The 23,169-nt window shown below is 38.9% G+C and overlaps 1 protein-coding gene across 2 annotated transcripts in view; it reads left to right on the forward strand.

The window, feature by feature from the left end:
- KDM5B (lysine demethylase 5B) overlaps nt 1-22,282 on the forward strand; it is an 80,619-nt gene extending 58,337 nt beyond the window's left edge. Inside the window, exons 13-27 of one of the 2 annotated variants that reach the window (XM_030818633.1) lie at nt 1,131-1,250; nt 2,777-2,971; nt 5,615-5,796; nt 5,959-6,083; nt 7,765-7,915; nt 8,067-8,181; nt 8,825-9,180; nt 9,736-9,874; nt 12,967-13,146; nt 13,772-13,930; nt 15,802-16,287; nt 17,756-17,867; nt 18,642-18,796; nt 19,663-19,983; nt 20,518-22,282. In XM_030818633.1, coding sequence (XP_030674493.1) covers nt 1,131-1,250; nt 2,777-2,971; nt 5,615-5,796; nt 5,959-6,083; nt 7,765-7,915; nt 8,067-8,181; nt 8,825-9,180; nt 9,736-9,874; nt 12,967-13,146; nt 13,772-13,930; nt 15,802-16,287; nt 17,756-17,867; nt 18,642-18,796; nt 19,663-19,983; nt 20,518-20,655 — 2,934 coding nt within the window. In that variant the 3' untranslated portion in view covers nt 20,656-22,282. The remainder of the gene's footprint in view (nt 1-1,130; nt 1,251-2,776; nt 2,972-5,614; nt 5,797-5,958; nt 6,084-7,764; nt 7,916-8,066; nt 8,182-8,824; nt 9,181-9,735; nt 9,875-12,966; nt 13,147-13,771; nt 13,931-15,801; nt 16,288-17,755; nt 17,868-18,641; nt 18,797-19,662; nt 19,984-20,517) is intronic. The other variant, XM_030818634.1, reaches the window with a different exon arrangement.
- Nucleotides 22,283-23,169: the final 887 nt, after the last annotated feature.

Below are 23,169 nucleotides of genomic sequence, written 5' to 3' on the forward strand. Positions count from 1 at the left end.
CTCATAATATTTTTCTTTCTTCATGTTGACTGTTTTTTCCAATTTGTTAAGAGTAGATTGCTTTAATTGAGACCTGACCCTGGTTCTTTAAAAATTGAGCAAACCGTCTGAGGTTAGATTCTGGACCTACAGAGATAGATGAATGAACTCCTTGTGCATTTAGGGATTCACAATCTGAAGTAAAAGATAATGTTTATACAGATAATGGAAGGGTGGTGTGGTTTGACAGTGGTGCCAACTATGAGACTGATCTAATAGCTCAATATATTGAGAATCAGAAAGGGCTTGTAAATGAGATGACATCTGTAGTAGGAGCTGGAACTCTGATAAATTATCATGTTTGGCAGAGTCAGGGAAGGAGGAAGTATTCCAAGTAGAAGATATGGTGTTCCTGTGATGGGTAGTAGTCTTTACACAGAACCCTGAAGGCCGTATTATCACACAGATGGCTGGTCTCCACCCCTAGAATTTCTGATCCTGTTATTTTGTTAGTCTGAGTGGGGCTTGAGGATTTTCATTTCCAACAAGCTCCTAGTGGATGTTGATGCTTTTGTTCTGGGGGACCATACACTAGGTAAGCATTAGTGTAGAAATATAGACGCTTGAAAAGGAATCTAATATTATTATATAATAATAAGTTCAGTATAAGGATTTGTGTGCCTAGAGCAATATAGGTACTTTTGGGGTGAGGGTGGTGGTAGGAAGAAGGGAATGATGGGAGGTAAGTTTGAGTTCCAAATGAGGAGGAGCTCTGTATGTTATGAGATTCTTGAAATAGAGTGGGATTGCTTTAATTGGTGGTAGAAGATACTACTTGAGGGTAGTAATAATATATTAGGATATTCTTAATTATAGCTGTTTTTAAAAGTTATACCTTGAACCTTAATGTGGCGACATTTTTGTTTTGTGTTCAGATACTAATCAACTTCGGTAGTCTGGGATACTGCTCCATCTTGTGACATAAATTAGTATCTCTAGGTGATATTCTACTTTAGTAATTTGTTTTTTCTGGCTCAATTTCAGAAAGCTGCCTTTTTTTGAAAAGTATCTAATAGTCTGTGTCCAGATTGTCTTTAGTAACAATGTCACTCTTTAAGAAACTCAAAAATCTTCCATTTCTGTCTCTTCAGGTTTACCGAACTAATCAGTGTGCTGGGGAGTTTGTGATTACATTTCCAAGAGCCTACCACAGTGGTTTTAACCAGGGTTTTAATTTTGCTGAGGCTGTTAACTTCTGCACTGTTGATTGGGTATGTAATTACAATTTAGTGAACCTTTTCAAATTTATTGTTTTTCCTGAGGAAATGGAATATAATGTTTTAAAGTGTCATGTGGGCTGGGTGCGGTGGCTCATGCCTGTAATCCCAGCACTTTCGGAAGCCAAGGTGGGCGGATCACCTGAGGTCAGGAGTTCGAGACCAGCCTGGCCAACATGGTGAAACCCCATCTCTACTAAAAATACAAAAATTAGGCATGATGGTGGGCGCCTGTAATCCCAATTACTTGGGAGGCTGAGGCAGGAGAATCACTTGAACCCAGGAGGTGGAGATCGCAGTGAGCCAAGATCACACCATTGCACTCCAGCCTGGGCAACAGACTGAAACTCTGTCTCAAAAAAATAAATAAATGTCACACGGATAGTTGCCTTGACCCATTACTGCTCAGCTGGTCAGTCTGCAAATTGTTTACCAGTCCACAATGAGATAAAGCACTTGTACCACAGTGTAAATCAAGCATGAATTACCTAAGCATACTGCTTAGTTCAGCTGATGTTTTTTCTTTTGTAGCAAGACTTTCTTGATGAAGAAAGGAGTCTGTTGATTTACATTCTGGCTGAAGCTGAGCATCTCATTGCAAACTTATAAATAATTCCAGTCTAAAGGCTTTGTATAGTACTAGCTTACATTATCTACAGTACAGCAATTTAAGGACACATTTGGTTTCAGTTAGTTGTAAAGTTTAATTTTTATATTTGTATTAATACTTTTCATTTACCTAAAAAGTTCTAGATTAAGTGGTGTTAAAGCTAATGAATTATAACTTTGTTATAACGGCACTTGCTATATCTATACTTATTTCCCATTATGTAGTTTTTCAGAATATTATTCCCTGAAGTAGGTTGATCATACCAGTTCAGCACAATTATTTCAGGAAGTATATAAGGTCATACTTCTAATTAGATTCTACATTGTTGTAGATACTAATACATTGTTAATATACTGGGTCTTTTTTTTTTTAAACCACTTTTTAATTAAGATATGTAACATTACAGATCTTTGGGATGCAAAGATAAATAAGGCCTAGGGCCTAGGCTAGGAATCTTATGAGTCTGGTGTTTTGTTTGTTTTTTTTAATTTTTTTGAGACAGTCTCGCTCTGTCACCCAGGCTGGAGTGCAATGGTGCAATCATGGTTCATTGCAACCTCGACCTCCCAGGCTCAAGCAATCCTTCCACGTCAGCCTCCCGAGTAGCTGGGACTACAGGCGTGCACCACCACACCCGACTAATGTTTATATTTGTTTGTAGAGATGGGATTTCACCATACTGCACAGGCTGCTCTCTGATTCTTAGACTCAAGCAAGGCTTGGCCTCCCAAAGTGTTGGAATTACAGGTGTCAGCCATCTGCCTGGCCCAGAGTCTGGTTTAAGGGTTGGTAAATGATACGTGTTAAGACCCATAGTGTGATATTTGGTAATTTGATAATAATGAGTCAGAGGTGTTTGGAAATAGAAGAAAGATGAATGTTATTTTTTTCTTTCCGTCTTTTGATACAGCTGCCATTAGGCCGACAGTGTGTGGAGCATTATCGCTTGCTTCATCGATATTGTGTGTTTTCCCATGATGAGATGATCTGCAAGATGGCTTCCAAGGCTGATGTACTAGATGTTGTAGTGGCTTCAACTGTTCAGAAAGACATGGCCATTATGATTGAGGATGAGAAAGCTTTAAGGGAAACTGTCCGTAAATTGGTAAGGCTTATGGAAATCCAACTGCATGTTGTCATTGGGTATTATTTAGTAAAATTTTTATGCACTTTAATATCATTTTAAGCAGTCTTTTTAAAGCCTATTTTCTTTGAGGCCATTGTAATAGATGTATAGTAGTATCTCGTGGTTTTAATTTTTACTCACTATCTTATTTGCCACATGCACATATGTCTCTTTGAAGTAGCTGTTCAAATGTTTTGCCCCTTTAAAAAAAATGTTTTGTAGAAACAGGGTCTCACTATGTTGCCCAGGCTGGTCTCAAACTGCTGGGTTCAAGCTATCCACCCAACTCAACCTCCCAGTGTTCTGGGATTACAGGTGTGAGCCACCACACCTGGCTTGCCCTTTATTTTTTAAAAAAATTTGATTGTTGTAATAATTCTTTATGTATTCTGCATACCAGTTTTGTTTTTTTTTTTTTGATAAGATAGGTGTTTTGCTAATATTTTCTCCCAGTCTGTGGCTTGTCTTTGATTTTCCTACCAGTGTCTTTCAGCAAGCAGGAGTTTTTCATTTTGATGAAGTCCAGTTTGTTAATTATTTTCTTGTGTGAATCATGTTTTTTTGGTTTCCTATTTAATAAATCTTGCCTAATCCAAAGTTACAAAGATTTTCTCCTAAAAAGTCATCTAGAATTTCAGTTTCAAGTTTTACATTTAGGTCTTTCATCTATTTCAAGTAATTTTTGTTTTTCAAAAATATGAGTCAAGGTTCATTTTTTTTGCATGTGGATATATCTAGTTCTTCCAGCAGCATTTCTTGAAAAAACTATCTTTTCTTCATTAAATTGCTTTGGCACCTTTGTTGAAAATCAATTATGTGGTTGAAAACCACATAAGTATGGGTCTATTTCTGGACTCTATTGTGTTCTGGTGATCTGTGCATCTATTCTATTGCTAATACCAAATGGTCTTGATTATTGTAGCTTTCTAAGAAGTCTTGAAATCAGGTAGTATGAGTCTTCCAACTTTGTTTTTTTTTTTTAAATTGTTTTATCTCTTTTACTTTTTTTAACGTAAATTTTAGAATCAGCTTATTGATTTCCACCAAATCAATTCCTGTTGGAATTTTGATTGAGACTGCATGAAACTATGGACAGTTTGGGGGAGAATTGATATCTTAATAATATTGAGTCTTCCAATTCATGAACATAGTATAATTTTATATTGCATGTTTTTTGGCACTATTATAAATTGTACTTTTACAAACTTTGAATTTCTAATTGTTTATTGCTAGTATTTAGAGAGACAATTGACTTGTATATTGACCTTGTCTCCTGAGACCTTGCTAAAAATTCACTTAATTTCCGGTAACTTTTTCATGGATTCTTTTGGAATAATAATATCTGCAAATAGTAATACTTTTTTTTTTTTTTTAAATATGTGCCTCTTTGGATAGAATCCTGGAATATTGGCTCTCTGCAGCCCATTATATTTTAACAGCAGGTCACCTACCTTACCCCCTTATATTTTACAGTTGGGGGAAAATAGTGCCCAGAGGGTTTAAGTAACTTACCAAAGTCTTACATCAAAACTGGTAGCTCATTTTTAGAACTCCGAGACTTTTTCCATATATGGAATTTAAAAATCAAAATTAGGTGTGAACTACATGATTGATTCTTAACTAAAATCCGTAGAGTTCGTCCTTAATCTTATTTTAAACAAGAATGTTAACTTTCTGCATCCCATGAAGTCCCTTTTAATGACCAATTCAAGAATAAAACCAAAATCTAATTAGCATTTTCCTTACCTTCCTCATCTTTGTTGGCCCATATAATTGGCAGATATGAAATAGTTAAAAGGTTAAAATACAGGATAAGAGAATAAAAGAAAGAAGCCCAGTAGTTAATAAACTGACTGGCATTCTCAAGGCTGGATTAGGATCCAGTTTTAGATAGGGAAAAAAGGTGATAGAAGTTTGGTCTTTAAATGACAAAAGGTATATCCAAGAAGGGTTCTCTATATGTTCGGTGGTACAGATTATGTTGAAATTTACTGGTTCAAGACATTATTTTTCCTGACAGTCTTCTAGGAGGAAATGTTTAATTATGACTTTAGTCTTTCCTATTGCACAAATTTTCTAACTATTCAGGTAATGACATCCTTTCATATAACTTACTGTAAAAGGCTAAGAGACCGCTCAGCATCTTCCCAAACTCAATTTCTGCATGATAGTCTTTTCCACTCGTCCCGTCTTCTTTCCTTTTGTTTTTGTCCTTTTAATAGATTCTCCATATTTCCTCAGAAGTAGGAAGCATATTCCTTTCTTTTACTCTTATGTATACCTCTTATCTATACCCAAAATGTGGACAAGGCTAATTTGGAGTAGAACAGACAACTAATCTCAGTAGTTTTACAGTCCTGTGGTGTTCATACTCAGATCAAAATGACCAAACATAAGGACCTGCCTTGTCTGAAAAAGATCTCCCTAGACAAATGAACTTGCCTATATTTGCTAGGTCATTTGTTTCTTTGTATGCCACACATTTTTAATCATGCATCCCTATTTTGGTAAAGCTTTTTTTTTTTTTTTTTTTTTCCAAACTCAAGTACTACTGCATGTTTGTCTTGGGCTGGTGGATTATATTATCCTTTGGAGGTCTCTCTAAAGTATACTTTATTCTAGGGAGTGATTGATTCGGAAAGAATGGATTTTGAGCTGTTGCCAGATGATGAACGTCAGTGTGTAAAATGCAAAACTACATGCTTCATGTCTGCCATCTCCTGTTCTTGTAAACCTGGCCTGCTTGTTTGCCTGCATCATGTAAAAGAATTGTGTTCCTGTCCTCCTTATAAATATAAATTGCGGTAAGTAGGACGAATGATTTTTTTTTTTCCTGTGGAAAACAGTTGATCCTTATTAAAAGCTCAATGATATCGCAGTTCTAGGGCTGAAATGTTAAGTATAAAACATCTAGTTTTCTCCAAAGCTACACGTCTCAAAGCTAAGTGTGGTGGTATTATTTCCAGGTATAGATACACGCTGGATGATCTCTACCCTATGATGAATGCATTGAAGCTTCGAGCAGAATCTTACAACGAATGGGCCTTGAATGTGAATGAAGCTTTGGAGGCAAAGATCAACAAGAAGAAAAGTATGTGATATAGAAAGTGACTTGGTAATTGGCAAATTGGGGCTCACTGTGATGTAGCCAAATTAAAGTCAACAAAACATTTCTTGAAACAGCCTGACCTCATCCCTGGTTAGCCCCTCTACATAGCCAGGTTTACAGAGCACCAGCAGAGAAGGTTTTAAAATCGAGAGTGGATAAGGCAGTTGTCCTTACATCACAGTGAAATTTTGTTACATGAGTTGTGCAACATCACTTACTTAACAAAAACGATATTGTTAGGAAACCTTTATTTTTGTCTCAGAAATAAAAATTTCACATTTCTTACAAAGACATTGAAATCTTTAAAAAAAACAAAAACAAAACATCTTGTGACAAAGGCAGCATGACACTAAATCAGGAGTCTCTGAAATGGTAGTTTATCACTTCTTAGTTCTAATTAAGGTTAAGGTCCCTGGCACTTGTCATTCCCTTTGAAAGTCACTGCTACCCTTTTTGTCTGTCTGTCTCTCTCTTTTTTCTTATGAAAATATAGTTTGTTTTTTGTTTTTTTACTTTTCACCTCAAGGGTTATATGTGCAAGTTTGTTACATAGATAAACTTGTGACATGGGCGTTTGTTGTACAGATTATTTCATCACCCAGGTATTAAGCTTAGTACCCATTAGTTATTTTTCTGGACCCTCTCCTTCCTCCTGCCCTCCAGCCTCCAATAGGCTCCATTGTGTGTTGTTCCCCTGTATGTGTTCATGTGTTATTCCCCTCTATGTATCCATGTGTTTTCATCATTTAGCTCCCACTTATAAGTGAGAATATGCAGTATTTGCTTTCTTGTTCCTAGTGTTAGTTTGCTAACTAATTGCCTCCAGTTCCATCCATGTTCCTGCAAAGGACACGAGCTCATTCTTTTTTATGGCTGCATAGTATTCCATGGTGTATATGTACCACATTTTTCTTTATCCAGTCTATCATTGATGGGTATTTAGGTTGATTCACCACACTGTCTTCCACAATAGTTGAACTAATTTACACTTCTATCAACAGTGTATGTGCGTTCCTTTTTCTCCACAACCTTGCCAGCATGTTACTTTTTGACTTTTTAATAATAGCCATTTTGACTGGTATGAGATGATATCTCATTGTGGTGTTTTTTGTTTTTTTTTTTTTTTCTTTTTGGAGACAGAGTCTTGCTCTGTCATCTTGACTGGAGTGCACTGGCATGGTCATGGCTCACTGGAGCCTTGAAATCCTGGGTTTAAGTAATCCTCCTGCTTTAGGTTGTCAAATAGTTGGGACTACAGTTGTGTGCCACCATGCCTGGCTAAGTTCTTTAATTTTGTAGAGATGAGATCTTGCTGTGTTGACCAGGCTGGTGTTAAACTCCTGGCCTCAAGTGATCTTCCTGCCTTGGCCTTGCAAATTGCTGGGATTTACAGGCGTGAGCCACTGTACCCACCCTAAAACATGTCAGGTCTTAGCATTTTTATATTTAAGTTCAACTCTAGGCACTTGTTTAAAAAACTCCGTGTTCAGCCACCACCCTGCAAAAACCAAATCAACAAATTTGTTAATAATTTAAAGCATTGCAAAAATTTGTAAGTTACATTTCTAGACAAGAACTGACAAAACCAGTCTCCTCTGAATTTCATACCAGTAGTAATAAACATAATGATTACAGAAAATATGACTTTTTTATTCATTCCTAGGCCTTGTCAGCTTCAAGGCTTTAATTGAAGAATCTGAAATGAAGAAATTCCCAGACAATGATCTTTTGCGACACCTTCGCCTAGTCACACAGGATGCAGAGAAGTGTGCCTCTGTTGCGCAGCAATTGCTTAATGGCAAAAGGCAAACTAGGTATGTGCTTCTGACTGCGTGAGTTTGGATTCTTCGGCATCTATGTTTGGAAACCTGTTGTGACTCCTGTCTTGAATTTCTGGGACCACCTGGGTGTGGTGGACATATATATATATTCTTATATGGCTTCCTTGGGCCTTTGTCTTTATAGATACCGATCTGGTGGAGGGAAATCCCAAAATCAGTTGACAGTGAATGAGCTCCGGCAGTTTGTAACACAGCTGTATGCTCTTCCATGTGTCCTCAGTCAGACACCATTACTAAAGGTAACCATAGAGGGATGTGTGGGAGAATACTTTGGTAATCCTGTATTTTGTATATAAACTCGACTGACATTACTAAGTAATCTTTGATGATTAATACGTACATTTATTTGCAGATGCTTTTAATAACTCATTGAGTGGTATGTGTATATAAAGAGATTTAGTAGGTCCACAGGGGAAATAAAGTTGGAAATTTTTACTTTGAAAGTGACCTTGGCTGGGCATGGTGGCTCACACCTGTAACCCCAGCACTTTGGGAGGCTGAGGAGGCGGATCACAAGGTCAGGAGTTCAAGACCAGCCTGACCAATATGGTGAAACCCCATCTCTACTAAAAATACAAAAATTAGCCAGGCGTGGTGGTGCATGCCTGTAGTCCCAGCTACTCGCTTGAACCCAAGAGGCGGAGGTTGCAGAAAAAAAAAAAAAAAAAGAAAGTTGACTTCAGCTAGTTTAAGTTGGGATAAGGTCTCTGTTATAGTCACTTAGTATTTGCTGTCAGTTGGCTTATGTATTAATCTTGTTTACCTATATTATTACTAAAATTAAATGGGATCTCATTGAATATGAATTTAAGATTCTAAGTTTGAAAGAAGCCAGTTACTGAAATTACTGTTTTAATGCAACAACCTGTGTATTTTTTTTAGGATCTCTTGAATCGTGTAGAAGATTTTCAACAGCATAGTCAGAAACTACTCTCTGAGGAAATGCCTAGTGCTGCGGAGCTGCAGGACTTGTTAGATGTCAGCTTTGAATTTGATGTTGAACTTCCACAGCTTGCTGAGATGCGTATCCGTTTGGAACAAGCCCGTTGGCTAGAAGAGGTGCAGCAAGCTTGCCTAGACCCCAGCTCCCTTACTTTAGATGATATGAGACGTCTCATAGACCTAGGGGTAGGGCTGGCCCCGTATTCAGCAGTGGAGAAAGCTATGGCCCGGCTGCAGGAACTGCTCACAGTATCAGAGCACTGGGACGACAAAGCCAAGAGTCTCCTCAAGGCCAGGTGAAAAAGCAGACTTCTCTTTCTTTGGGAAGGTTGGACAGTTATCTCCATCTTAAACACAGAGCACAATGATTGGTGTATGGCAAGTGCTCAGTAGCTGTGGTTATTATGCATGTGGAAGACATGTAGAAATAGCTGAGATATTTGGAGCTGCTTTGGGACCTGAATAAAAGAATGTTAATTTTTTCTTGTTTTACTGATTATAAAATGAATAATTCAATTGGACACACCTTTTCTAGAGTTGGTTTAATGAAATTTCCCTGGATCCTGTTAATATCCTGTCTTCGAGAGAGGAAAATATTTACAAATAGGTGAAGCTGTTTAAACTCACAGTTAATACGGTTCCAAGGAGTCTTAAAGAGAAAAGTCTGAGAGTTAATAGGCACTGTTCTGCAAGAAAACAGTGCAGATAATTTTCAACAGGAATAGACAATGTCATTTGAAAAAATTTATTTCCCATACTGAATTTCCTTTGAAATGATAGTCTTTTTGGTAACCATAAGAAAAATGAACCATCGTATAAAATGCTAAGAAGTCTTTGTTTGCATTTTGTAGGCCACGACATTCATTGAATAGCCTTGCTACGGCAGTAAAGGAAATCGAAGAGATCCCTGCATATCTGCCCAATGGTGCGGCTCTGAAAGACTCAGTGCAGAGAGCCAGAGACTGGCTTCAGGATGTAGAGGCCCTGCAGGTTGGTTTTAAAAAGTATATACAGAATGTGTAAGTGCATCCATAAAGAACAATATTGGAAAGTTGTGAAGAATAATACGTTGGATCTCACTGCACAGTTTCAGTATTTTAGGGGTTGACCAGAAGACTAATTCTATTCATACTTATTTGGATGTACTTACCAGCTATTATCCTGACCAGTTGTCTCAAATATTTAAGCTTAGACAGTGTCACCAACTTTTTCTGGGAGCTGGGGAGTCTTTCATAACAAACTCGAGTACTTGACTGCAGATTGAAGCAAAAGAGCTAACAATGAAGTAGTGAGAGAAAGTAGTTTTCTACTCTTTGATAAGTATGATTACCTCTTGTTGGCTTGTCTATAACTTTGAAGTTGAGACAATCAGTAATAGCAGATTCAGTGAATCTAGTTATATGACTAAATGCCCAAACTAAGCCCCAAGGCCCAGAATTTTCATGAAGTAGTGATTTAAAAGTACCCTCCCAACCCTACAAAAGAAATAAAACCTACCCAGTTCCAAAGTAATTATCCAAAGTATCCAGTCATTTCCATCAAGTATTTGTGGTTTTATGCTAGATGTTATACTTACTGACCTGTATATAAGTTTAAAAAAAGAATGAAATTCACTTGTAGCATTGTTAAGGTACAAAAAGAATGCATTCTTTAATATGATTTTCCCAGTTTTCAGACAACTGGCTGAATGACTTAATTTGAAAAGTGTTTGATGGGGGATGTCTTCCCTTATCTCTTATCATCATAAACCAATAGGTGTTACGGACCTACTGAGAAAAAAAAAGTCTCAAGTTCTATTTTGTTGAAGTCCTCAAATGCTAGAAATAAAAATACTATATGGCTTTCTGAATATTTGTGTAATTTTAAGTGGTGTTAATTGGCTAGTTGCTAACAAGAAATACCAAACAGGACAATTCTAGACAAATGGTTGCATCTGGGCATCTGTTCTTGTTAATAGGGAAAAGAAGATACATTGTTTGAGGAGATTACATAATTAAGGACTGACTCCAGCAAGCCAAAAAAACAAAAACAAAGACAGTATTTACTATGGACACAAATTTTGTTAATGAGAGTTTTAGATGCAGGCACTTGTCAATGATAGTTGGTATTATAGTAATTAGTTTTAGTCATGGTCCTCCTTTTTACTCCATGATTGCTAGCAGCCAGAAGGTGAGGTCATGGCAATAAGGAGAGGCTGACATATAAAATCAGAAAGCAAGGGCATGCTTCTGGATGAGTTTATTTCCTTCATATTTTATATGTATATGCTACTTACTATGTTTGCAACAGTGCCATTAAGGGCAAAAGGCAAGTTTTGCTTCATTCCTGAAAAAGTAGCCTTTTTTTTTGCATCATATATTTAAGGACTAATACACATGACTAACAACAAGGAACTACTTTCTATTAGGTGGATTACTTAAATGTTATGCAGTATTCTGCTTTACACATAGGAAGTACTCAGATTTCTAAATTAAATATCATATGAATAGCATCAGTTTATGAGTCACATTCATAAGTGTCCATTAGAACATTTATGCCCTAACAGTTTTAATCCTGTAAGAATAAATATCAAAGGCAGCAAAATATCAGCCTACCCAGTCTTCCCTAGTTGTCCCAAAAATGTCCCTTATGGCTGTTTGTCTAACCCAGAAACACATGTTGCACCAAATTGTCATCTGTTTAAGTTTCTTTTAATCCTGTAGCATTTTCCTCCCCGCCCCACTTTTTCTCATGTCACTGACTAGACAGTTATCCCATGGTATGCTCCACCTTCTGGATTTGTTTGATTGTTTCTTTGTGGAGTGTTCTATTCTCTGTATTTCCTATAAATTGGAAGTTAGTTTTAAAGCCCTGGTGCATCCAAGTTAAACTTTTTCTTAATATAATGCATTAAAATTTCAGGTAATACTGTATATTCTATATTGCATCACAACAGGAGACATATCTGGATGACCTACCATTAGTGATGCTAAGTTTTACATTGTATTAGAGCAACACCAATGCATTTCATACTCCATAACCTTAATGCTTTTACTCTCCTTCTAGTTTGGCTATCTCTTTCTAAAAATACAGTTCCCAGACCAGCAGTATTAGCATCGGCAACAGCAGCTTCACCTGGGAACTTGTTAGAAGTGCAAATTTATGGACCTTCCTCTGACCCACTGAATTAGAATATTTGGGGGATAGGGCTAAGGAAACTGTGTTTAAACAAGCCTTCCAGATGATTCTTATGCATGCTAAAGTTTGAGAACCACTGGGCTGTCTCAACTTATAGTTTCCTGAATAATTTATATTGAGTTGCTTTAATTAATCATTGGTGAGTAGATTGGGGTAAAATATTGTTTTGTTGCTTTTTATTTGTGTAATTCAGTATGAAAGTCTTGAGTTACTACAAACCTTCATTTCTGTTGAAATTTTTTTCAAACTGTCAATAGGGACCAGTGAGATGAGTGAATTTAGAAGGGTATAAATAGAACAAAGGGACCACAGTATATGCCATGTTCACATTTGTATCCTTAGAGCCTAGCACAAACTAGGTTCTCTAGGCCTGGCACAGTGGCTCACTGTAATCCCAGCACTTTGGGAGGGCAGGGTGGGAGGATTGCTTGAGGCCGGGAGTTTGAGACCAGCCTGGCCAACATGGTGAAACACCGTCTCTACTAAAAATACAAAAATTAGTTGGGCATGGTGATTGATGCCTGTAATCCCAGCTACTCGGGAGGCTGAGGCAGGAGAATTGCTTGAACCCAGGAAGTAGAGGTTGCAGTGAGCTGAGATTGTACCACTGCATTGCAGCCCAGGCAAGAGTGATACTCCGTCTTAAAAAAAGAAAAAAAAAAAACACCACCACCAACAAAAGACCCAAACTAGGTTCTCTAAGTGTTTATGTAATGAAGGAACAAATGTCACTTCTACCCCCAACATCATTGGTCAGCTGGCAGGTTAGTCAATGTTTGAATTTAGCATGTTGAGATCATGGAGTAATCTGAAGTACTCAATGGACCAATCTGAATTAAGCTTTTCCTGTTTTTCATAGAAGTGTTCTTTTTTCTAAACTGCTGTAATTTTTCTTGATTTATTAGGCTGGAGGACGTGTGCCAGTGTTAGACACACTCATAGAACTTGTTACACGAGGCCGATCTATCCCGGTACATCTGAATTCTTTGCCAAGACTGGAAACCCTAGTAGCTGAGGTTCAGGCTTGGAAAGAATGTGCTGTTAATACATTCTTGACTGAGAATTCTCCATATTCTCTCTTAGAGGTAAGTTTACAACCAGCTCATCTGCAAGACCTTAGATCTCCTAGTTTGGTAAAACATGCAGTTCATCACATACAAAGATGACATCACAGATTAATCTATATTCTGTGAGTTGTTCTTCCAGTAAAGCCAGGGAGACTCTTCTAATTTTCTGGTGAAGCAACCTTTAATTGTTTTCTTGGTTCATTTAGCATAACAGTATCTAAAGAAGAAAATTTTTTCCTATTGGGTGAAATTCCTCTGTGTTGAAATTGGACTCTTAAACTTGGCCGTGCTTCACCCACCTGAATTTCACCCACCTGATAAATGATCTCCCCCATCTTTTAAAAGTGCTTTAACTGCACTTTTTGTATTTTCTGTAAACTTGCTTGTGCATCATGACTGGGATCAGCTGGTATATATCACATTTTTAACTTGTTACTTAATTGAATCAGGAATCAGTTGATCTTTTATGAGTCTTCCTCCTCCTTTTGTAAAGGAGAGTCTCAGGGTTGCATGTTCCAAAGAAAATCTTCAATACTAAGAAATGCACATCCTTTTTACTGCTTAGGCTTTTATTTTGGGACTTCCTACATAATGCTTTATCTGAAATTTATTTTACCATTGGTTGTGCTTTGTCCCACATTAGGTGCTGTGTCCTCGATGTGATATTGGCCTTTTGGGATTGAAAAGGAAGCAGAGAAAGTTAAAGGAGCCCTTGCCAAATGGAAAGAAAAAAAGCACCAAATTAGAAAGTCTGAGTGACCTGGAGAGAGCTTTAACTGAAAGCAAAGAGACTGCTTCAGCTGTATGTAGGGGTTTTTTCTTCTCCTTTCTGTATTATTGGGAAGAATAATTTCTAACCCTTTCTGGTTTATAGGAATTTGGAGAAGGCAAGTAGAGTAACTTGAAAGTGTTCAGTTTTACTAAAAAGACTTTTTGAAAATGGTCAAGTGTTAAGAGTTTTGAATGGTAAGATGCACAGAGATGGGAAAGATTCAGGGTAGGCTTCCCAGTCAGGGTCTTGCAGACACAGAAACAGTCTTGTTTAGTGTCTGTGGGTTGATCCAGGAATGCTAACTAAAGATATTGAGACTAATATTAATAGATATATGAAACTGCAATGCTAATTTATTAGATTATAGTTAAGAAGTACTTTTAAAAGTTTACTGGATACTTTGATACTCATCTAGAATACCTGACATCTCTGACCTGCATTTAGTAAATACTGTTGATTCAAAGATGATAGTTTAAAGAAGATAAAGCAATGTATAACTAATGTTACACATTAAGCACCTTATCAGGATAAAAAAGGGATAGCTATGTGATGCTGTTAATGGCACGAAGCATTGCCCGTTCTAGAGTGGGAATGTATACCTGCTACTGGGACTAGATTGAATGGGTTCATCTGTGGATCCGGACACCTTCTCCCATTGATTTCTTTGTAGCTGCCAGACCTCTTGTGATAGACATGGATTGCCTTGATTTATTTAGGTATTTTGACACAGATGTTCTTTAGTGTATATTTGTGTATTCAGTCAGGTTCTAGACAGATTTCTGCCATCAGAGGTCCTCCATTCCATCTGTGGTTTGTTTTTATAAAGACTAACTGAAAGTTACAGTCCCCCTCTCCTGAGATGTATATATATGTTGGTTTGAAACTGTATATGCAGTATCTTTCGTAGATTTTAGTCTGTCCATCTGTCTGTAGACGCCTGATTTAAAAATTCTCCCCACGTATTATCTGTTAATTTATGGTAGAACTCAAAGGTTAGTCATTTGCTTTCCATCTCTAAGCTGTCAGAAGTTACCTTGTTATCATATAACCCATACATATATTACCTTTTTTTTTTTTTTTTTTTTGAGATGGAGTCTTGCCCTGTTGCCCAGGCTGGAGTGCAGTGGCGCAATCTCAGCTCGCTGCAAGCTCCACCCACTGGGTTCACACCATTCTCCTGCCTCAGCCACCCGAGTAGCTGGGAATATAGGCGCCTGCCACTACGCCCGGCTAATTTTTTGTATATTTAATAGAGACGGGGTTTCACCATGTTAGCCAGGATTGTCTCGATCTCCTGACCTCGTGATCCACCCACCTCGACCTCCCAAACTGCTGGGATTACAGGCGTGAGCCACCGCGCCTGGCCAAACCCACACATATTACCTGTGTATTATATTTACAAAAGAAGTGGATTTTTAAAAAAAATATAACAAAGGTCTTTCTTTACTTGATTTGCTTTTAGGCTTTTTTTTTTTTTATTTAATAGAGATAATGGAGAGTTTATTCTGGCCTTGTAAGGGTGCTTCATCTGGTGAATCGTGATGAATTTGAAAGAGGATAGATGTGATGATTGGAAATGGTTTTTTAACTGTGACAGATTTTTTGAGAACTTGTTTACTATGTGCCAGGCAAAGAGTGTCCTATCCCACATCTCTCACTTAACTGTCATCTCAGCCCTGTGAGGTGGGCACTATTATCACCTCCATTTTACACATGCAGAAATTTAGCCACCGTGGAATACGTGGCACCAGGTCACTCACACAGCTTAGTATGAGGCAGAGTCAGGTTTTGAATACAGATGATCTACTTAGGATCCCATGCTCTGAACCACCAGGACTTTGAGTTTTAGGGGAAGGCCAAGTTATCTAGGACGTCATCCTTGATTGTTAACTCTTTTTCAGATGGCAACTCTCGGGGAAGCTCGCCTAAGGGAAATGGAAGCCTTGCAGTCTCTCAGACTCGCCAATGAAGGGAAATTGCTGTCACCTGTCCAAGATGTGGATATAAAAATCTGCCTATGTCAGAAGGCACCAGCTGCCCCTATGATTCAATGTGAACTCTGCAGGGATGCTTTCCATACCAGTTGTGTGGCGGTACCCAGTATTTCACAGGGCCCCCGAATCTGGCTTTGTCCCCACTGTCGGAGGTCAGAGAAACCTCCATTAGAGAAAATTCTGCCCCTGCTCGCCTCTCTTCAGCGTATCCGAGTTCGCCTTCCTGAGGGAGATGCACTTCGATATATGATTGAAAGAACGGTGAACTGGCAGCACAGAGCCCAGCAACTGCTTTCATCAGGGAATCTTAAATTTGTGCAAGATCGAGTGGGCTCAGGACTGTTATATAGCAGATGGCAAGCCTCAGCAGGACAGGTGTCAGACACAAACAAGGTGAATCTGGACTTTCCTTGTTGGGTTATTGGAATTTGCAAAGCTCTGTACCTTTCTCTCGAACCTGTAGCTTTGGTGTTGCTATTCCCTTGGTGTGATCACTTTACTGTTAACAGCACCCTCTTTACCTGTAGCTTCCCACTTCAAGACCATGCAGGTATAACATATCCTTTTAGTTTCCTCTGCTCCTATTAGAAGTTGTTTCCCAGGCACTCTTTCTATAGAGCACATATTTAGCTTTTCACATAATTTCAAAAATTATTCAAAATAATTTTTTCATTTATATGTGTGCTGACCCATGTATATTTTACATGTACGTATATGATGTATCTTTAAGTCTTTGCTTGGCTAAAAAGTTTTTTACCCTGCTTCTTCTCATGTAAGTCAATTAGTAGAAAGGGAAAGCACTTCCTGCCTTTTATCTCTTTTTGCGCTTTAAGAGAAAATATTTTTTGAAAGAAGTGTTTGAGCACTGTGTTATTTCAGAGGAAAGCTCCTGGGTTACACACGATTTGTGATCTTTCTGCCAAAAGCTGGATTCTTTTGACCATCACTGGGTGGGCAGAGTTTTCTGTCATCTTCCATAGGTGGCTGCAGTAAAAGAATGTGAAGACAATAGAAAAGTACAATCAGGAAGGCAGTATTCAATCTTTATGAGGTTAATCTGATGGTTTTTAAAGTTGGTAAACATCTCTGTACCAGAGATAACACAACTCTCTTGTGCCATATGAGCACAGACACATGGATTCTATGAGTTAAATTGTTGATAAAGATGAAGACCAAAAAAAAACAGTCTGTCATATGTGTTTCCTTGGTTTTTTATTTCTTTGCAGGCTTCTGAAATATAGTGCCTGACACATAGATGATGAATTAAATATTTGTTGCATTAGATGACTTGTGGCATTTGTGCACACTCCCAAAGTGGAGTCTTTGGTGTTCTTTACCCAGGTTGTGCTAGGAGTTTACCTTTCTTAGTAAAGGGAAAGGACACAACTCTTATATTAATTCATGGTCAAAGGAGTGTTTCCCCTAGCTCCTTTAATAAAACACTAAGGAAGATAGGAAAGTGGTTATGGATGATTTCTGACAGGTCCTCATTTGATTTACTCAAAGGGGCACATATGTGTTCATCATATTTTAATCTTCAATAAGGAGAATTAGAAAAGGATTAAAAGGCTGTATGATCTGTTCTCACACTGAGAAAGTGGCTTATTTCCCAATGGTCTTCTTTACGTCTCTGAAATTAGTCCAAGTAGAACTGGAAAGATTAAAGGCTTGGTCTTTGGGAAGATATGAGTTGATTTGGCCAGTTCTGAAATGCCAGGAGACTCTTCAATAGGGGAAAATCAAGTTGTTTTTTTTTTCCCCCTGGTTGCCTGCCTGGGTAATGCAAGCTACTGTCATTGGACTAATGGGAGTATTTTTAATCCTGAAGAGATTTTATTATAAAATGTTTTCCCTCCATTAGGTATCTCAGCCTCCTGGCACAACATCATTTTCCTTGCCTGATGACTGGGACAACAGAACCTCATATTTGCACTCTCCCTTCTCAACTGGACGAAGTTGTATCCCCCTCCATGGTTTGTATTTTGTTATTATGTTGAGGGCTGTATAGTAATGAGTGATCTTGTATTACTAGGTTTTTATTATAGATGATCAAGTACTATAAAAAAGGACTTTATGCTGAAATGTAGGATATAGGCTATTATGTATTTGCAAAATAGGGAAGGGATCCTATTTGAAGGCTTATAATTGCAAAGGAACAGAGAGGAAGACTTTATATCCATTGTCCTCAGGGATGAAAGGGTTCATGCCACACCAGCTGATAAACACCAAGCTTTTAAGTCAGATGCTAAGTCATGGGCTCTGTTGTTGCTTCATTACTTAGGAGACTTGTGGAGAATCTTAGGGATAATCCACATTTCCTAGAGTCCTGATCCTTAGTCATAGCATCTCACTGTGTGTCTAGTAATGTGGTTAGAGCTCCTTGATCTACTCAAGACTGTTGACACTGTGGCCATCAGTCTGTTTCTTTGCTTGCTTTCTGTTAGAAGCCATCGAGGCAGAAGTACAATCTCTTCTGCATTCGCAATAAGTTAAATGAGAAGGGGATTCAGTGTATAATTAATACTAGTAATCAGAAGACTTAGGAAATCTAGTTTTGGCTCTGTTTATTATATTGTGGCTTTAAGCACATTAAGTAAACCTCACTTCAACTGAAGGTAATTTGTAATTTAAGAAGGAGAGGGTAGTAGTGGTATTAAGGGCAGTCCTCCTATTTGTCTCATAAACCCAAATGTGAATGTGAAACACCCTTTGTTGTTACCATTTTGATTTGGTCTGGTCTTTTACAGGCGTTAGTCCAGAAGTGAATGAACTATTGATGGAAGCCCAGCTGCTCCAGGTATCCCTTCCTGAAATTCAGGAACTTTACCAGACTTTACTTGCAAAGCCAAGCCCTGCTCAGCAGACTGACCGAAGCTCACCAGTGAGACCCAGCAGTGAGAAGGTGAGTGTCTGAGAGGCTTCTGGGGCAAGGCACAGTCTGGGGTGTGGGTATGCTTTATTTTACTCCTCAAAACATAACCAGACAGCTGGTGTGAGGACTGGGTGATTAGACTGAGGATGACCCATTTTGAATGCTGACTTACTTGAAGGATACTCCTTAATGTCCTGTTTCTTAACATAGTTAAGGATACTGCGGCTGCTGCCACTTCCTTCTAGTGAACTAACTGACCCATCACATTTAAGGCCCCTGAGAATATAGTTAGGATAGAAATCTACTAGGAAGCCTGAAGCCAAATTAGGGAAGAACTTCACTAAAGATAGCATGAGAGCTGATGTTGGCATTTAGAATTTCATTTTTCGTTATGATACCAAGTAGTATGGCACGATCATTGAATGTGTTCAGTTAATGCACCTTACACCTGTAAGATGTAGGGGTGTACATCCTTCAAGAAGGAAGATTATTAGTGTGGTTCCTCAGGAGCCTATAGGTCAAAGGATAGACATAAACACCCAGACAGAAACTATACAGTAGTTAGTCATTCAGGGATTTGGTGAAAGGAAGACTCTTAGTGGGCACCTCTCCATCTTCTGGTATTGGTTGGTTAATTGGAAGGCTAATCACGTCTTTAACATTCCTTTTTCCAGTGATCCTTTGGTAGCACTAACAGTGACAGGGGAAGGAAGTATGTTAAACCCAAATTGGTTGTCTTATATAAGACTGGGAGGGGAGTGGTTAAGATGCAGTATTTTTTCCCCGTGTAGATTGGGGGATCATCTGATTTCTAATTTACATGTTCTCTTAGCTTCATTAGTTTTAGTAATAGGTGACCCATAGGCTAAAATTGAACTTTCCTATCTTCCACCCAGAATGACTGTTGCCGAGGGAAGCGAGATGGAATTAACAGTCTTGAGAGAAAACTGAAGAGACGCCTGGAAAGAGAGGGCCTCTCCAGTGAGCGGTGGGAACGAGTTAAGAAAATGCGGACCCCCAAAAAGAAGAAAATCAAACTGAGCCACCCCAAGGACATGAACAATTTCAAGTTAGAGAGAGAGCGTAGCTATGAATTAGTTCGTTCTGCTGAAACTCATTCCCTGCCCTCAGACACATCCTATTCTGAACAGGAAGACTCTGAGGATGAAGATGCCATCTGCCCAGCTGTGAGCTGCCTGCAGCCAGAAGGAGATGAGGTCAGTGAGGTTTGGGCCATAGAGGACGTGCTTTCCCTTAACTCAGAAACCCTGTAAGCTAGACCTCATCTCGCTGGGTCTTTCTCCTCTGCTTATCTGCTTTGAGCTGATCTGAATGGATTGCTCAGCCCTTCCCCCACTGATATCTGTGCTCTTACCATCGTTCCTGGGTCTCCTCCCTTTTCTTGAAGAAACTCTTGTTCTTCCCTTTTTCCTTTTCTTGCTCTTCCAGCTTTCACCTTCCCGGCGCTAAGAAGGTGGGAGGGATGCTGATGTGATGCCCTTTGGCTTACTTATCACAGGGCAGCGCTGTCTTAACCCCAAAGCAGACACGACTTGAAGAATGACTTTGACTCGGTTGCTTTGGCTAGGGGGCCAGCTACACTCATTTGGCTTAGCTGTTGTGCCAGAGGTCCCAGTGGTGGGACAGTGGCCGTTACTGGCAAACGGCCTGAATTTCTTGAGGCTGGCCTGCCCAATTTTGAATCCATTTTTTTCCTCTGAAAACCCCATCTTCCTGCTCTTTGTAACCAGGTGGACTGGGTCCAGTGTGATGGCAGCTGCAATCAGTGGTTTCATCAGGTCTGTGTTGGTGTCTCCCCAGAGATGGCAGAGAAAGAAGACTACATCTGTGTGCGCTGTACTGTGAAGGACGCACCAAGCCGAAAGTAAAAACACAAAAACAGATACCCCCCTACTTAATGTAATTCAGGACTCCAACCAAGAGGATTTCTTCAAATCTCAGCAAAGCTACAGGACTGGTATTCAAGCCAGCCTGTAAACGGTGCTATTTCTATTCCTTACGGGATCATTTTTCCAGGACTCTTTGAAGAAAAGAAAAAACAACTAAAAAAATTTTTGACACTTTTTGTATTTTTTCCTTAAGAGCTGTTTGTGGTTGTTGAGGTTTAAAAAGCTAACTGTTTTTTGCAGGGGTTCCCACCAATTTGGAAGGCATTGAAGCTTGCACCTTTTCATGTACAGCATTAAAATTTTACCTCTCTCTGGGATTTACCAGCTTAAGAGTCCAACTCACTTCCAGTGCCCAAAAGGGCACCCACCAGAAATTCCAGTAAATCCTCATTTGAGGAAGCTCTCCCTTGTTTACTCTGTTACCACATTGGGGAAATTTTTAAGTTTTTCACTTTGGGGGTTTTTGTTTGTTTCTTCTTTTCCTTTATCCACTTTTCTTTTTCCTGGTAGACTAGGTTTATTTATCTGAGCAATAACTTCTGTGTTGGTTTCAGTGGCTGGAATTAAAACAAAACAAAACAAACTTCCAAACAGTGTGTTGGTGCTTTAGCGATTGATGTACAGAACACAAATGTCTAGTTTCTAGTGTCACTGATGAACTAGTGATGTAGAAAAGAGACTTCTCTGTAAGTAATTGCCACAGCTGTATTTTGGCTTTCTCCCTGTCCCTTCCTTTCTCCCCTATTTTTTGGTAGCTTGTATCAAATGTTACAGTTTATATTGTGGAATAAATCCTTCGTCCTAACATAACACTAAATGCTGATTATTTAGAGCCATTAGAGCACAGCTTCTTCTGCCCCTCTACTGTTGCACAGCCAGAAGGGGCTGCTTGCTTTTGCCTCTGCCCAACCAGGTTGCAGTAGCAGTGGATGTTAGCCTGCAAACAACATTAGGGGATTCTTCTTTTGTGTCCTGCTCTGTTTGGTGGGCCATATGCCTACAGCCCTCACTAACAAAGAACCCCTCTGTCTTCAAGGACTAGAACCTATCTTTAAAGCCGTGCTCTTTTAAAATAAGCTTTCTCAGAATGTTGGCAAATCACTTCAGTCCTCAAATCAGTCCTCCTTGTGGAATGATGCCTTTATTATATTTGAATTGACAGGGGAACTTGGTTTAGGGTTAAGACGTTGGAAGGAAATCTAAGGAAAATTAATCCTCATAGAGGTCCGGGTTTAGTATATGTCTTGAGAGGAGACTTGTGAATTCCCAGACTCTGCCTCCTGGTTTCCTTTCTCATTTCTTTCAAACTGTAGCTATCATTACTGGCTGTGGATAGCCCATAGCTATTTTCCTTGCTTTTCTTTTTTAAAGGGCTCTGTTCTGCAGTGGAGAAGACATTCTGGTGAACAGACTTTTGCTTACTTTTTCCTATTCTGTTGCCAATTTTTGTTTTCCCCATATTCTATAGCCATAAACCTGAAGATGAGTAAAACTGGTGGGTCTTTAATAAAACAACAACAAAAACAGCAGTTTGTGATATAGCAGAGATTTAAATGTACCCTCCCCTTTTATGCACTTCAAATAATTAAATCTCTTTAAGAATGACTTCTAGTTGTCTGCAGTTTTCTGCAGTTGTTGTGATGTTTCTCCTCGTGTGATGGTGGTTCTGGGGCCAATAGAGAAGAATAGTCTCCAGAGTACAATTTGGAATCATCGTGGTTTGGCCTTGTTAGTATTCAAATTCTTAGAACCCCCTCCATCACCCCCAACATTGAGGTAGGATGCCAACTGTCCCAGTCCTCACCTTCCATTGAGAAATTAAACTTAAAAGGAGACCCTGCTGCTAATATAAAGCCACTGCCTTTAGAGAGCTTTTGCCATCTTAGTAAGCACAACCCCTGCCCCCATCCCCACTAATTTTTCTTCTTCATCTGTGGGTGGTACACAGTCCCTGACAATAGCATCTTTGAGGAAGTCGAATCTTTGTATCTCTGAGTGAGTTAGAAAAGGTAGGCATGTGTGTATTTGAACCACTCCCTCCCTGGATGAGAACCACTGATCATTTTACGTGTGATGATGCTGAATTTAAAGAGAATGTCAGTTGCCCAAAGCTACACTGTACTACTAGTAAATAACAAAGCCTGGGTTTTATCTTCCAGTTTTCCTACAGTATTCCTCCTACCTTGTACACCGTCACACTACTAATGAACACAGATAACGTTTACTTTCCAATTTATGCCTTCTGTTGTATCCCTAAAATGACTACAGACTGATGTGATCTAAAAACCATGTTTCATTGTATGTTAGCTGTGAAGCTGGCCTGTACCAGAGAAACCTCTGAACTTGTAGGGGAAAATGATAAAAATGCACGTTGAAACTGACACTTCAGTTTCCATCTCAGTAGTCCTACAGCTTTGTGAGGTGGGGGAGAGGAAGGGACTGTGTTAAGTTAGAGCGTGGGCCAGAAGGAGGGTCAGTGGGTAAAGAAAGAAA

The sequence above is a fragment of the Nomascus leucogenys genome, chromosome 9 (genome assembly GCF_006542625.1).
Source record: "Nomascus leucogenys isolate Asia chromosome 9, Asia_NLE_v1, whole genome shotgun sequence".
Classification (NCBI taxonomy): domain Eukaryota; kingdom Metazoa; phylum Chordata; class Mammalia; order Primates; family Hylobatidae; genus Nomascus; species Nomascus leucogenys.